We start from the raw sequence: 15,871 nt of genomic DNA on the forward strand, positions 1-15,871 counted from the left end.
AAGGATGGTGCACACTCAAAAACCAAAGCTTACTACATATACATCCTGGGGAGGAGAGGAGAGGATTAGGCTCAATAACACAAGCTGTATTACCTATACACCTACAGAAGATGCAGAGAAATGAGTATCAGTGTGATGGTAAGCTTGGTAGTGTTTTTTTTTTTGGGGGGGAGGTGGGGGCAGAGTCCTTCTTAAGGGGATAGGAAAAGCAAATATAAAAAGCTCAGAGAAAAGGGACTTCTGGTCTGCATTTCGTCCAAGCAGTCAGCTTGGTTTCACRTTTATCACTTTTTATTTTGCTCAGTGAGAATATTTGGCACAGAAGTAAGAAAATAACGTATTTTAAACAGAGAGGGCACTTTAGCTACGAAAGTCTCACCTTCCAACCAATCCCAGCATTTTTATAGTATGGAAAGTTGTCACAGATCCAACGGTAGATCTCACTGAGTGTCATCTTCTTGGCAGGTGATGAGTTGATGGCATATGTGATCAGAGTGGCATAGCTGTAACGTGGCTTCCCATCTTGGTGCACTGCAGCCTCGTCTTTACTCAAGGTGGCATTGGGATCTGTTGGTGAGCCTGGGGGACACTTTCGGGCAGCCCCTGGTGGTCCTGCTTGTGAGGACCCCCCTAGCTTTTCAATAGTAGCCCTTAAAGTAAGCTGTGGGAGCCAGTCTATGGAAGTGAGGCTGCTTTCCAGGTCAGAGGCCATGATGGTGGAAGCTGGAGTATCTGTGAGGAGAGAGAATCAGAAAAGGAACTCCAGAGATACAAACAAGTTGAAATCTAAGAGCAGGAAGATCTCTTGGCATTGCTCTTCTACCTCTTCCCCTAATAAAAAATACCTGTCTTAAGATCATACTACTCCGTATCTCATAGCCAGACGCAATCACCCAAAGAGACCTGTGACCATGTTCCTGGGAGGACCATCCTTACTGATAATAACTGGGACAGAGCAGATAGTAACTTTGCTGGTACAATCTTACCCAAAGCCACCCCAACTGTATTCAGGTAAAGAATTATGATACAAAAGCGATCTGTTCAAAGGAGGTAGAGCCTTTTCAGCAGCTGTATTTCACTTACACCTTTACTACCTAAGCAACACAAGCCTAAGACCTTTCACCAAGATCTTGTAGATTTACTTTGACAAGAGAATCACTGCTAAAAGGGAATATCCCTTCATATCATATCCAAACTACAACTTAATTAGATCATCTGTAATAACCAGGATTGCGACTACCTTAATTTGGGGGAAAATTAATTTCTTTTTAAGGCTCAGTTTCTCTTGTTGCATCATGTGACTTCATAATTAATCCATTTCTTAGAGCTAGGATTATATCTCATTTGGAAATATAAAGATCATGCATAACACTATATATAGATAATTACATCTACCATGTCGAGGTGGACTAGACTATATTGAGCTCACAATAGTTACAGTTTTGCCTTTCATCACACATTCTTCCTAAATAAATGTATCATCTTATTAAATTAAATCTTGCTTAATTCACAATATAATAGCCAAGTATTCTTCCCAAATCCAAGACACAAGAAAAACTGACTTGTCCAAGGTCACATAACAAGTTTGCCATAGGGAGGAAACAGAATCAAGATCTCCTAACTTCCAATTTTTCTATTAGTTACAAGACCATATTTCCTCTCATATAAATAAAACACACCTTCCCAATATAACTAGTATTTATACCCACGGTTTTCAATGTAAACAATTATTTTATATGACAAAAATACGTAGTAGCATGAACTTTGAATGAACTTGTGTATTTAGTACATGAACTTGCAGGCTGCTTTTCAAGTAATCAGGCTATCACAGAAATCACCACTATTAGCCCTAGTGGCTGCAACAACATATCAGCAGCAATCCCTCTAAGTTCAGACTTAGGTAGTTAAGTTTCCATGTTCACAACTTGCACCGCACTGCACTTACTCTTTGCATCAAGTGAGGAATTAAGTTTTTAGCGGTTGCAAGTCCCACATCTTTTATTTTTGAATTAATCTTTTCGAAGAAACTGTCTTGGAGTATACTAGTATATACAAAATGTAAAAGCACAAACACACACACACACWYTCTCATGTAACAAATTAATCACAAACATACATGTAGACATAACAGACTAATATGAACATATCCTGCTTAGGAAAAATTCATCAACAGGCACCTCCCACCAAATGCATCACCCATCTAAGCAGATCAGATGAGACACGGAGACACCCATTTGCATGAATAACAATTATACATTCATTGTAAAAATAGGTATTTGAAAACAACACAGTGTGGATGCTCTCTGAGCACTTAAGTGCTCTCACAGCACAAAAGCACACAAGGGTCTACACTCAAACACGTGTGCATTCATTAGACTATTTATTTTCATGCATGTGCTCATCACATCTTTCAGGGCTCAAAAACCTACGCAGTGCCCCCCACAAAATCCAGCACTCAACCACCACAAGCAGTGACTCCAACAGGTTGAGCTCAGAAGATACCTTGGAAAGCACAACCAGTGTTATCACTCACACCCATATGCATGCACAGACTGAAAAATAAAATTGCAGCACTATAGTATCTGTAGCGGGTGAAACATTTTTCTGTCTGTGGAATAGAAGAAAGGAAAGGCCCAATTGCTACCAACTTATCTATCTATTCATCTGCCACACTATCACATATGATAGCGACGACTACTTGCTGCATCTAGCTAGATGATTAGGGTTGCAAAAGGTTTTCCATTGCCTGCCTTTAACAAGTTATTGCTTATTGAATATAACCCTTCGGGCCTGAACTGATCTAATCTTTCATATTTTTAAAAAGAAAAAGCAGCATTGTTCCTTCCTGAATTATGCAAAGGTAAAGCAACAATGTATTTCTATACAGTGGGGAAGGAAGAAGACTGCTGAGGTATCCATGTAACTCAAACCACAGCTGCATTTTCATGGCAATTTTACAGGTAGAGCTCTCACAAAGGACTGGTATTCAGACCACTTTAGGAGGAAAAAAAACATGAACCAAGTATCAGTTGAATGTTTAGTTTTGTATGTGCCTCATATAAATCTTAATTTCCATGGTGAAATCAGTGAACAAATTACTGCTGCTTATCATATGCATATTAAACCCTTACAAAACATCAGTTTTGCTAACAACACAAAAGCAAAATGAAATAAATACAAGCTTCCCACACACTTTTTTTTTCTTTCTTTCTTTCTTTCTTTTTTTTTTTTTTTTTAAGGGCACGGACATCAAGAAAATTAAGTTTAAAAAAAATTTTATGCCAGATAGAACTTCCAAGTTGAAATGCTAGAAACACAAGAAACACAAAAACTGCAGTTTTCACAGAGTCCTCAGTTTTGCCCACATTATGTCAGCAGACCATTTGGGATGACTGGCTATGCAGTAAAAGGTAAGGTTGATATGCCATATGCAAGCATAATACCATCAGTTTCACCAGAGGCAGGCAAAGTTAGAACAGAGCCACATGACGGCCACTAAAAATCCAAATGTTTTCATTCTCTGATTTATAAATCTCTTTAACAATAAAAGAAAAATACCCAAGTCTTAAATAATAATAAAAAAGTCTTTATACATATGTACAGATCACTTAGCACTGAAACAACTACTTTTCAATAAATGCAGCAGGTCTTTAAGAATACACATTAGGAAGTAATTTAGAACAAAGACAATACTCCTAGATCCAACACTAACACTAATCACACAGAAAATTTGAAATTAATGGAGTAAGATTATTTTCCAAGTTTAAAATTGATCATGATACTGGCAGAAGCAATATGGGGGCTATAATAACCTGACAACGTCAAACCCTCAGGTAAGGTGGTAATTCCAGCAACACACTCAGTACAAAAATAATACGCTGTAATTTGTTACTAACCTATTTGAAAGAACACTTGCTGTTAAATAACTAGTTACAGCCCTTTCTGCCACACATCACATTCACCTGATTTGTTCCTCATCCAATTACTACCCCAGCTTGACAGTACTTAATGATATGATAAAACAAGACTGCAGCCAAATCAGAGCAGTTCATGATTCTTCCAGTTTCCACTTCCCAGCTTACTGCCTGGCAAATGTTCTTTCAAACTCCTCTCTTATGACTTTATTCAAACAAACAAACAAACCAAATAATTAACTGATATGCTGAGCTGAAATTTAGGGTGTTTAAAAAAWAAACTTCTACCACATTAGTAAGCAAGAATTCTAAGAAGTGAAAAGAAACTTATATACTATAATTCATAACCTCCCAATTTAAAGTCAACCAAATATATAAACTGACACTGTTTACCTTTGCACATGTTAAAAACAAGGCTAAGGTAGCCAGTCATAATCATCATCAAGAGCTGGAAACAGAACGTACTTTCTTCATTTCTCAAGCACTAACTAGGTTCCAGTACAACACCAAAGACAGGTCAGAGATACGTAAAGATGACAGCCCAGCTACTGAGCCAAATTTACAATTAAACACACGGGAACTTCTCTGATTCAGAAGGAAAAAGATATTAATCATTAAGGAAAATCCTATCATTGTATACTTTTTAATGTATTTACTTGGGACTAGTGATACTTCATTGCAGCTCTCCTGGGAAGCTTCTTCCTTGCTTTAAATATTTGAGATCAGAAAATTGAACCTCACACTGAAAATGTACCTTCTCCTTCTTTCTATCAGATACTGTGCCTACTCTGCTATTTTGCAAATGCTTGCTCCCACTCAGTCTGATCCTATTCAACATCACYGCTACTTATAACAGGACTGAAAAAAACATGTATGAAATGGGGGRAACGGAGCTCTAAGAGTCATCTTGAATGTAGTTAATAAACACTTATGACCCAAATATTCTCTAAGGCAGAACTCAAAGGCTGGCCAGTCAGTATTGGCTACAACTGAAGCAGGAGAGTGAAACAATCAATAAAATGATGTTGTGCACAGCCTGTATAAGATGCATTTCTTTCGCTGTTGCTTTATTTTTCTTCTTGCTGCAATTCTAACCCAGTGAAAAACTGCTAGCAAAACACTCAAAGGAGAATCAGCTTAGGTTTCTCAGCACAAACTTCAAGCAGGCATATATTCAAAACATACTTACTAGTGTGAGGTATTAATGAAGAGTGTCTATAAAAGGCCACTATAAGAAGGCCACTTCTATTTAGGTGCCTGAAATACAGATCAAGGGATCTAACTGACAATGTTCACCTAACATAGCTAAAGAGATATGGCTGGCTACTGGGGTATCACAAAAATAGTAATAAAAAAAATCACTACAAATAAACCATTTGACTGCAGCCTTTCTAAAATAAGTGATCAGGGTGGCAATGAGAGGAAGCTGCCTCAAAAACCAAGAAAGAAAAGTAACATGTAAGACAAGATGTGCATGGAAAAATGGAGAGCTTCTGCTCTGAGGGAAAAAAGATAGTTTTGAAGTACATGTGTAAAGTACACATGCAATAAACATGTATTCTTATGCCAAAACAAAACAAAAAAAAAAAAAAAAAAAAAAAAAAAAAAAAAAAAAAAAGGAAAGAATCAATTTTTCTAACTCTGGCAGGAGGAGAAATTTGCCATTTTAAGATGTACGCTTTCCCTCAAAAAAGAGATACGGATGAAGAGGGCAGGAACAAAACACTTAAATCTTATTTTCTCTAAGCAAACTTCCTCACTGAGAGATATTTGTTCCATGTAAACGTCTAGAAAGAAGGATAAATCATATCTGATCACCTGAGTAGTGTCAAAATCGTTGTTCATCATTTTGGTAACAATCAATGAGAAGCCTTTAGGAAATTTTTGATAGTTCTGGACTCAAATCCAGATGGAAAAGAGAAGCTACTGGTGTTATTCATGAAATGAAACTTATCGTGGAAGCAGTGGTAGGGATAGTATTACTATATAAGTACACCAAAAGAAAAGCACACCAAAAGAAAAGCACTGCAGTTTGAATGCACACTTTGTGTGCAATGCTACATGAAAGGTGAAAATATAGCCTTTGGGCAAAGAGATAACAAAAATCATCATATCCTAGAACCATGTTTCCCATCTTTGGAAGCAACAGAACAAGCAGAAAAATATTTTCCCAACAAATGGAAGGATTGGAGACGTGGTAATAGGTGGCACACAGTTTGCGCTTCCATGAACCACAAAGGAAAGAATATATGCCAACATAGGCAAGAGAAATCTTTGGCATTTGTTTCAAGAATACTAACAGAACAATTACTYTTACACTGAGAAAAATATTGGATACTGGTTTTGGAGTAACTCAATTTTATGAGTATATATCTGGAAAAAAAAATAGCTTGGAAACCAGAAAGTCTATGTGAGAGAAACTGTATCTGTAATATGGTATTTCCCTCAACCTTTTGGAAGCACCCACGTTGAAGAGAATAAATTTAAATTTTAGCTGTCTATCAGAATCACATCCAGTGGCAAACCTTCCGCACAGGATATGCAAACATTGATATGTTATCCAGATTGTCTCTGAAATTAGAGAAATCAGAAGTAGATCAGCACCCAGAATATCTTGCTAAGAAGATCTTCACATCACTGCAAAGACAGCTATAGAAACTCAGGTTAAAAGAATGCATTATGCACTTACAAATGAAAAWTGTATTCTATTACCATTTAAAAAAATAAAAGGATGTCAGTGAAAGATTACTGTTAACCTTGCAGTTTAATAATAGTAATACCATGAAGCTTACACATAGGAGGACTCCCTCAGCTAAATACATGTCAGCAAGGCATAGTGAAAATGAAAATCTGACTGCAAGTGGTCAGAACCTGTTCATCAAAGGCTGAACCACTGAAAGAGAGATTAGTCAACATGAACTCTGCAATAGCTACTGAAACAAGCCACAACCCATTCTGTCCCATTTGTGAAAATGGATATCAAGCACTAGGAAGAACTACATACTAAATTTATAAAGAATAAGGAAATTGGTATCAAGTGTAAATTATTTGTGTGCTCGGTGATCAGGATGCAGATAGAGCAGATACTCTTAGTGTTAAGATTACCAAAGCACAGCAGAATAGCTTGTTAAAGAAGAGTTTGGAAGCAAACTGCAGCTGAAATTGAAGTTTGAGACTGATTAAAAGAATTAATGCTGTATAAAGCTCATAAATTAGGTCCCAATCACGTTTAACCTAATTCTTTTTTTGCTTTTCTTTTAGCCCTTGGTATTTTGAATTGAAGTGACTGAAATGTCTTGCAGGAGACAAAACACCTGACAAACCCCTAGCCAGGCCCACAATTTGTAAAGATTTATATGAAGTTTGAAAGTCAACATCACAATTCAGAATCACTCTAGTAAGGAATATATTCACATTAACACTTCTRTCTAGCTTAAAATGCTAGTAACTTGGCATTCTGCATCCTACTCAAAAAAGGCTCCATCTTGCATATCATCCTCAAACTATATCTCCTGTTCAGTCCCTCACAGATATTGATTTTCCCCCGTTCRTACTTACCACAGTTGCCACCTTGCAACTGTGAATAAATATTATTCTGCTCCAACTCTCACCTTCTTAGTTCTTGCAGGGTTGGGTCTTTGCTTATGATGATGTTTATTTTTGTAATCATTCTCCTTCATGAAAGGAGTGTCAGGATGGAGAAGATAAACATAGTAAGCTGACTACCTATAAGCATCATTCAGTCCTTTAGAATAATTTTCAAATAGGTAAACAAGCACTCTCCGTTATGTCTCTATTAGCTCTACTAGCTGGTAGTTTTCCCATAGGTATCAAGGTATGAGTCGGCTGTGGAAGAACATGAAGGGATGCTTTCAGAAGAAATTGAAAAGCACAGTGTAATGTGTTACTGGCAGAGCAGAGGGCAATACAATAAAAGGCAAAGACAGACAAGGTAGAAAAATAAATGTGAAGGCCCTTAAGTAAGGACAAGAAGCGGGACCATTATTTGGTGGATGATAGCCAATGGACATGATTACAGGGGAGGAGAGGACAACACATTGAGAAAACAGGCTGGAAGACAGCTTTAGGAATGGCATCTTTAATAAGACCAAAGAAGGGTAACACAGTCATTACAAGCCAGCCAAAACGCACAGTAGTTGAGATGAAAGATGACGAAAGCATAACAGTTGCTTTTCTTAAGAGACTAAGAAAGAAGTAGGAGGCTAAGGCCATGAAACTGGAGGATGAGGCTCTATCCTGCATGTGCAAAGCATAACAGTGGGATTCAGAGAAAGCTCACATCAGACCCAACTATGGAGGCTTGCAACAGAGGAAAGTAGGAAATAAAGGGAATTCTTAAAAAAGATTGAGAGTACCTTCTTGGTCTTGATGATTTTGAAAGCAAATCTTTTAAGAAAAGATGTTCAGAAAGTAAGCTGAAATGCATAATTTAGTACCACTGGCATGAAGACGATGGTGAAGAAAAGCAAAGAGAATACATCAGAGATGGGTCTGTCCATTTATGAAAAAATAAATGAAGAAATGTAAATAACCTAATGAAGAAGTTACTGAATGAATGACTAGAACAGTAGGAGGGAAACCTGGAAGACACAGGCACAAAAGTCAAGAGAGGACAACATTTCAAGACAGGACATGATCAAGTGTCAAAAACAGCAGGGAAGCCAAGAAGGATGAAGATGGAACAGAGATACTGAGGCCTGGCCAGGAAAAGGTCATTAGAGATCTTAGAAGGAGAAGATTCAGGGGAGTCAGAGTATCTACACTTGATTCAACTTATAAAACAGTTCCAGACTCTAGCCATGGTATAGGATCATTCACCTTCCAGTTTTGGAAGTCATGGGACCTTTCATGAAAGAAAAATGAATTGAAGTCTCATGCTTTCACTACTTAATGTCACAAAAGCTGGCCTAGAGAAATGTTGAGTTTAATCTCACATTCTAATCAAGGTAATCTACAATATGAAGAATATCAGTTGCAACACTCCCCCCTTACACAGTGTTTTTCATCCTTATACTTTGAAACACTTAAGACTGGTACTTTTACTGCAGTATAAATGGGAAACCACAGAAGTAAGTAGCCCAAGGTCAGTCAGCAAACAAGTAGCAGAACCAGGCACAGAACCTAGATCTCCTAAATCCAAGACCAATTATTTACTGTGAAGTCTTGTCTGCTTTGCTCATCTAGAGATTAAAAAAAAAATCAGATAAATTAGTTTAATAATTTATTTTCTCTGTAAGTTACTGATATTGTGAGAGAACTGTTCTGTTTTTACTTTTTTGGGGGGAAAACTGAGAATTCAGAAACTTTGCTCTCTTACTTTGTGATCACAGAAAGTTTCAATTCCTTCTCAACTATCCAGATTTTAAYTTTTAACTCTATGATATTTCTACTAGAATTAGCCATAGAGTCTTACAAGACAAAGAACATAAAATTTGAATTGCTAATGTAAATAAAAAGAAAAGAAAAAAAAATCTGGAGATATAAATCCACTCATTCCTCATCTCTCCCCTTCCTCCACTCCTGATTACTCAGTCTCTCTCATATACAAAGACAAAAAAAGAAGACATATCCCCTAACACTTTATRGTTACTCAGCCTAGCTTGACCTCACATCAGGTAAATTGACCAGTTTAGAAGGATAAGGAATGGGATGTTAGGCCTTGCACAAATTGTTCACTCCACTTCAAAATCAAAATTCTGAAGTGCTAGAAGGAACTAGAGAATGTAATGCAGGGGCTTTTCATTTGAATTCACAACTAAAATCTAGCTATTCCTGAAGAGAAGGGGACAACAGAAAAGGAAGGGTAGGAGAATGTCAGATGGATTATGGAGACAAAGATCTATTGCCATTCCCAGTTCAGAAGAACCAGATGTTTTCAGAAGAACAAAATTATATTTATTATACAATTTTTGACACAATCTCAAACAAAAAAATGTTGTGTCTCCACAAGTACATAATCTAATAAAAGCCAAACCAAGAAGGGTCAAAATGCAGGTGTGGTAATAACAAGGAGGTCTGTGAAATGCAGTGAAAAATGATTCCTGACACAAAATAATCTTAGGGAGGAGATGGGAAAGGCCTGCCTTATGAGGATAAAACAGGCATTTTAGGCTTTATAGGGCATGAGGACAGAATGCTGAAAGGGACAGTAGGGAAAATGAGATGCAAAGGGCAGTAGTGAGAGACTTGGGAGGAGCAGTGGGAGTGTAGGAGGAAACSAGAGTAAAGATGTAGGCAGGGTGGAAACATACTGGGCCTTAAAGGTGCAGGAGAAAAACATGACTATGACATGATGTTAGGAAGCCAGGGATGGGATTTAGGAAGGGGATGACAAAGGTCAGGAACTAGCAACATCAGTGGAATGCTCTGTCTTCTACCTTTAAGACACCTACCCTAAGGTTCATGCTAGGATGGGGTAGAGGACAGGGGAGGAAAAAAACAGAAAAATAAGCAACAGTCTAGTCCAGATCTTGGCAAAGCACCCTGAGACACAACAGTGAATTGGTTCTAAACTCTGTTGCAAAGGTCTCTGAAACTTTGAAACACTCTCAATATTTTGCGTATGTTTCATTTCAAACTTAAGTGATTGTAAAATTTTCATCTTAAGTGTGAAAACACACTGCAGGGTGCTTGCTCTCTCTCTCAGTAACACATTCATACAGGCTACCTTTAAAAGTGAAAACAAGGGGACAGTGTAGAAGTATGCCATGGATCTTTATGTTCATCTTACATCCTTCAGAAGGAAGAAGGAAACATTAATTGCAGAACAGGTAGCAAGTAGTAATATTGACTGCTACAAAGATGACAAACCTTTCAAGGATACACACATCAGCTGGATAATCTTGTTAAAATAATAGCAAGTGCAATATCCAGCAATATAGAGGTTTATATGATTTTCTTTAGGTTTCAGAGTTAACACAAGTGGAGATTCACACATTTCAGAGATAGCATTTTAGGCCGGCTAATAATCTAGACATTATTCATATTTTTAGAGCTGTCTTCAAGACCAGGAAGGCTAGAAACAATATTCTTTAACTAAAGTTTCAGTTCTGAAGCATAGCTATGAATTCTGCAAATGGCAAAGTTCTGCCTGAAAGCCACTAGTTACAATTCTAGCTAAGGTTTGGAGCAGCACATGGAAAAATGAGTCCAAAAGCATCTTTTGATTACTAATGACCAAAACTAATTCCTGTCTGGCAGCAGTGTAAAGTAAGATAATCATCTTAGCCCTACTCTTGAGGGACATCTGTCCCATTGTCATTAATTATCACCTTTCTGAGAGTGGAAGYAAAGGGCCAAAGCTTCAAATTGTGATGGAGGATGAACCTCCCACTGTCTGAAGGTCAGCTGAAGTTTAGGGGAAGAGGAKGTAATCAAGTAATGGATACCTGTATCCTGGGGGGGGGGGAAAGGGGTACTTTACAGAAGACAGAAGAGTTGATGCTGGAGTCTTTTCTCCAGACACACCAGAATTCAGCCGTATTTTGCAGAAAAAAAGTAAGCATTTCAGGATTCACAATCACATTGAGGACCGGGACATGACATTCATACTCACTAAATGATTATTCTATTTTATTCTAACTTGTCTGATTTCTTATTTTGACCTAGACACTGCCTACAGGACCAGATTTCAAAAGATAAAACCCAAGAAATTTACCAAACACTATTTGAACATTAATATAACCTCCTGATCTTTTAGTAATGTAATCCTTTTTCCATAAATCTCTAGACCTTCTCATTTAATTTTATTTAAGGGTTTGACCTGAGAAGTGTCATGCTCTCAGTTCTCAAACTTCACTGGGAAAGGAGCGCACATAGGAAAGGATCAGACTGTTTCAACTTTAAAAGCCAACTTCGGAAGCAAGAATGCCCAAATTTAAATTTACTAGTCCATACACATACAATTAAGTGTCTCTATATCCAAATGCTTAAGACTTTGTAGCTTCTATTGAAGTCACCTCTAAGTTTCTGGACACTTAAGAGAATCAGGCTATTTACTCAGGTACCTAAATGCGGTTTTAGAAGTCTCATTTTAAGTATTCAGGTTTAATTCTGTTGACATAAACTCTTAAAGACACAGCACTTCCATTTAAATGTACCTACAAAGTACCTTGCACGTTTATGAAGATGAGTTAATAGTCTTCCTTTCCCTTTTACGAATACTTCTGTATTAAATAAATAGTACAGAAAAGCTGCAGAAATCTACATCAGAGGAAAGTACATTTTAGCCTGTGATAAACACTTGATTTAAACACCAACATCACACTGAAGAGCTATGCCCTGTAAAAATTATTACCTTCCCTGAATTTACCACCATGCCCTGGCTTTTGTAGAGATGTGTTTTAGACTACAAGATCTTCAGAGCAGGGACTGTCTTAATTTTGTATGTCTGAATCAGCACTGAATACCCAGTCAGCAATTAGCAAATAAATAACAAACAATTATACTACAGCATATGACTTTCAACCTTGCACGTCTGCCTTGAATATTAAAAGCTCAGGCAGAAAATACAAATCTCACTCTTTATTACAATAATCCAGAATGAAACATTTTACACATACAAAGATAGTTATTATGGGACAGCGTAATTTTTAAGGGTGGCATACATACTCTGTAAAGTGCCTTGGCATCCATCATAACCAAAAGCACTTGAAAAATGTCAAGTCATTACAGCGAGGAAGGGGCAGAGGAAGGTAAATTAACCTCAAGAACATGAAAAGTCAGTTACCCCTTTGAGTGTACAAAGGCCAAAATGACTCAGTTATCTCTTACCTTGCTCTAGATAACACGTCTGTACTCAAAACAGCCTGATTGCACAACTATAGGGCAACAGGTAGGAGGGCCTCTAACACTACCCCCTGAAYATACACATCATGGTTCAGCCTTCCTTTGAAAAAAAACACCTCTGCAAGCTAAGGATAACTGTCAAAATACATGCAAAAATAGGGAATCGCCTTGGAGGGACCTGGATTCTTTTGTATGATCTTACTGTCAAATTACATCAAAGATATGCTGGGATTCCCTATTACCCACTGTGCTCCATACTGATTTCCAAAAGGCTACTTGTCCTGGCCAAGGATCCTCTGATCTTCAATTTCTACACTGCTGTCTCACTGGAGAACAGAAACAGGAATATCTCACGTGAGGTATCCTTAGGGATGGTGCTTCTGCTAAAGGAATCTGCTTTTGCTTGACTTGAGATGAAGTCCCCCCCAGATTTGATTTCTCAGGAAATCGCTGATAGCGTCAGAATACTCATTTGGATAGGAATGTAACTGTCCCATCTACAAAAAGCAGCCAGCATGGCTAACCATAACGCTAGCAATAGGATTGACATTCCTAGCCCATGAACACAGAAGCAAACACATATAAAGACTAGTAGCAATGGAATAGTTCCTTTTTGACTTTCAGAGAAGGTTCGACCAGCGTATCATGACTTTCATCCCTAGGCCCCTAAGTACAATGGAATCAACTCTCAAGGGCACTTATACCAAGATTCATCCCACAACCCCTGAGTACAGCAGGATTTTCATTTCAGAGTATTAGCACTCGGGTCTGTATATTCAGCTTCCAAGCATAATAAGGTCTGCATCTCACAATGATTTTATTCTTATATTTAAGATCATAGTAAGACTCACACAGAGAACACCTAACATTCCAACCCCATGAGTGCAATATAATATATATACATCCTTGGACACTAGCATTACAAATCACTCTTCCTGTCTCTTCAACGTTTTTTGGCCAGTATTATCCTTGTCAATGATTTCTGGATAACAGAAATTAATTTCACACCATTGTTGATAAAGGCTGAGCCGAGGACCAYGTCAAAATACCAACGAAAGAAAGTAGAAGGGAAAGGGCAGAGAGGTTTGTTACAGTTAACTGGGGTAGCCCATAAGCTAAATAGTGAGGGAAAGAATCAGGTCAWCTCCCTGTAACGTGTAAGTGTGATTAATGAGAGAGATGGAAAAAAGACATATGGAAAAAAAAAGATTGGAATAGATTCACAAACAGGAGACAGAAAAAGATTCAAATAAAAGCAGATATTAAAAGAGAAGACATGGAAAACAAGAAAGACAGAGGGAAACAATGTTAGAAAGGAAGATAGGGGTGACATAATGTAGTCACTCACTCTGGATGATTTTCTGGAGGGAGCTGGATCTTCAGGGCCGGTTTCTGGGGTGCTGCCCTTCACAATCCTGTGAGCCCCATCCTCAGAATGTCGATGTTGCTGTCAGATACTCCACGAGCTTCTTCAAGAAAGATTTTGAGGGCGAGGGAATTGTGGATGAAATCAGAATCTTGAGTGCTAAAATAACCAGCTTGGGCTTGTCAGTCCCCTAAAACTGCTAGTTTTATCCTAGGATGGAGATGCTTTCTCTTTTTTGGCAGCTAACTGCTAATGGGGAGTTTCCCTGGAAGATAGTATTTTCTTCTCTTCACTGATTGTCAGATTGAGAGAGCACAGTCTCCCTACCTGGAAGTCTCTGTTCTCTTTCTTGCAGGTACACCTTGTCCTTAAGATTGGGCAAATCTCTGAAAGAATTCTTGCTAACTCTGGATATTATCAGCAAAATCTGTTCCTTTTCCTCCCTTGTAATTGGGAGGAGTGTCTTCTCTCCTTGCACAGGTTATTTGGAGAAAACCCTCTTGGTTTAGGAGATGAGGTATCTTCTTTGGGATGAAGGAGGACCAGATCAGTACTGGAAATTACCTTTATCTCCAGCAGTCAGCAGCAACTGGATAGGGGAGAGTAACTAAATCTGTGCCTGTTTTTCTTTCTCTGCTGTCTGCTGACCAGACATAAATAATTAAAATCACTAGGTAAGTATCGGGGTTGGGGGGATGGAGTCCAGCTTATTTCTGTCTAGGRGACTGCCTCTCTTTCTTGTGGAGACTCCCCACTTACTCTATGGCTGGGTCTGGGGAACAGCTAGGGAAGGAGTGTCTCCTTCTCTGCCTGAGGGAGGAATTTTTTTCACCTAGTAGCTATGTAGTATGGAGGGAGCAGGTGGTAAAGATGACTTGCACAACCCCCAGAAATCTGGGGACTGAAAATACCTCTTCCCTCAATAAGTACTAAGGGAGCTCAGGGGATGGGGGGAGGGGTGTCTCTTCCAGAGCATGTAAATCTACTTCTAGTTATCAGCGTTTGGTGCCAGGGCCCCTGCCCCCCCCCCCCGCCTAGTTAGTGAGAAAAGAGGACAGGTGTTAAGCTCCCCCTAGCTATTTAGCGGGGAAGGGGGCTAGCAGGCAGGTCTCCCAATCGGCCAGTATGGGAGGAGGCTGCAAGGGGGCACCTGGGTGTCTCCCCAGCTGGAAACAGGGCTGCCTAACAGGGTGTCTCTTCGCGGCTGCGGATGGAGCAGGGGGGAGGGGGYGGGGGCGCGAAGGACCTCCTTCCCACCCCTCAGGCTACATGGGTGTCCCCCCACCCCAACTACGCAGAGGCTGTCCCTAGTTTCCCCCCAGGCCCCAGGTCCTCTTGCCCGGGCCCGGCTGCCACAGGAGGCCGCGGCGGCTCTCGGGCCTGCGTGGGGCTGAGCGGCCGTCTCCGCCGCCTCCTGCTGGGCCTCGGCTTTGTCCCGGAGGGCTCCCCAGGCTCCTGTGCGGGGGGCCCCGGCCGGGCGGCGTTGAGTCTCTCCAGGCCCCGCCGCTCCCGCGGCTGCTGCTCCGGGCTGCGGCTCCACTGCAGGCCCCGGCTCCTCCCCAGCCTGCGCTCCGCCTCCCCCAGCTCCCCCCGGCCGTGGCGGCCCCCGCCTCCCCGGGTTAAGGAGGCGCCAGSCTAGAGGTGGCTGCGGCTGACGAGCGAGGCTCCCCCGCCGTGGCTGAGGCCTGCTCGGCCCGGGGGGCCCCGCTGCCTCGGCGCTGCCCGACGAGCGCGCGCTCTCCATCGCCCCCCGCTGCCAGCCGCGGCTGGGGCCGCGGCCTGC

The 15,871-nt window shown here is 40.0% G+C and overlaps 1 protein-coding gene across 3 annotated transcripts in view; it reads right to left on the reverse strand.

Moving 5' to 3' along the window:
- The window catches only part of FOXJ2 (forkhead box J2), a 26,474-nt gene extending 10,814 nt beyond the window's left edge, over window positions 1-15,660 (reverse strand). For 2 of the 3 annotated variants that reach the window (XM_085298860.1, XM_085298861.1), the window contains exons 1-2: window positions 14,071-15,660; window positions 380-732 (exon numbers count right to left, since the gene is read on the reverse strand). In XM_085298860.1, coding sequence (XP_085154986.1) covers window positions 380-712 — 333 coding nt within the window. In that variant the 5' untranslated portion in view covers window positions 713-732; window positions 14,071-15,660. The remainder of the gene's footprint in view (window positions 1-379; window positions 733-14,070) is intronic. The other variant, XM_085298859.1, reaches the window with a different exon arrangement.
- Window positions 15,661-15,871: the final 211 nt, after the last annotated feature.

Source organism: Rhea americana, unplaced genomic scaffold, assembly GCF_003343005.1.
Source record: "Rhea americana isolate MKP2758 unplaced genomic scaffold, rheAme1 scaffold_142, whole genome shotgun sequence".
Lineage (NCBI taxonomy): Eukaryota > Metazoa > Chordata > Aves > Rheiformes > Rheidae > Rhea > Rhea americana.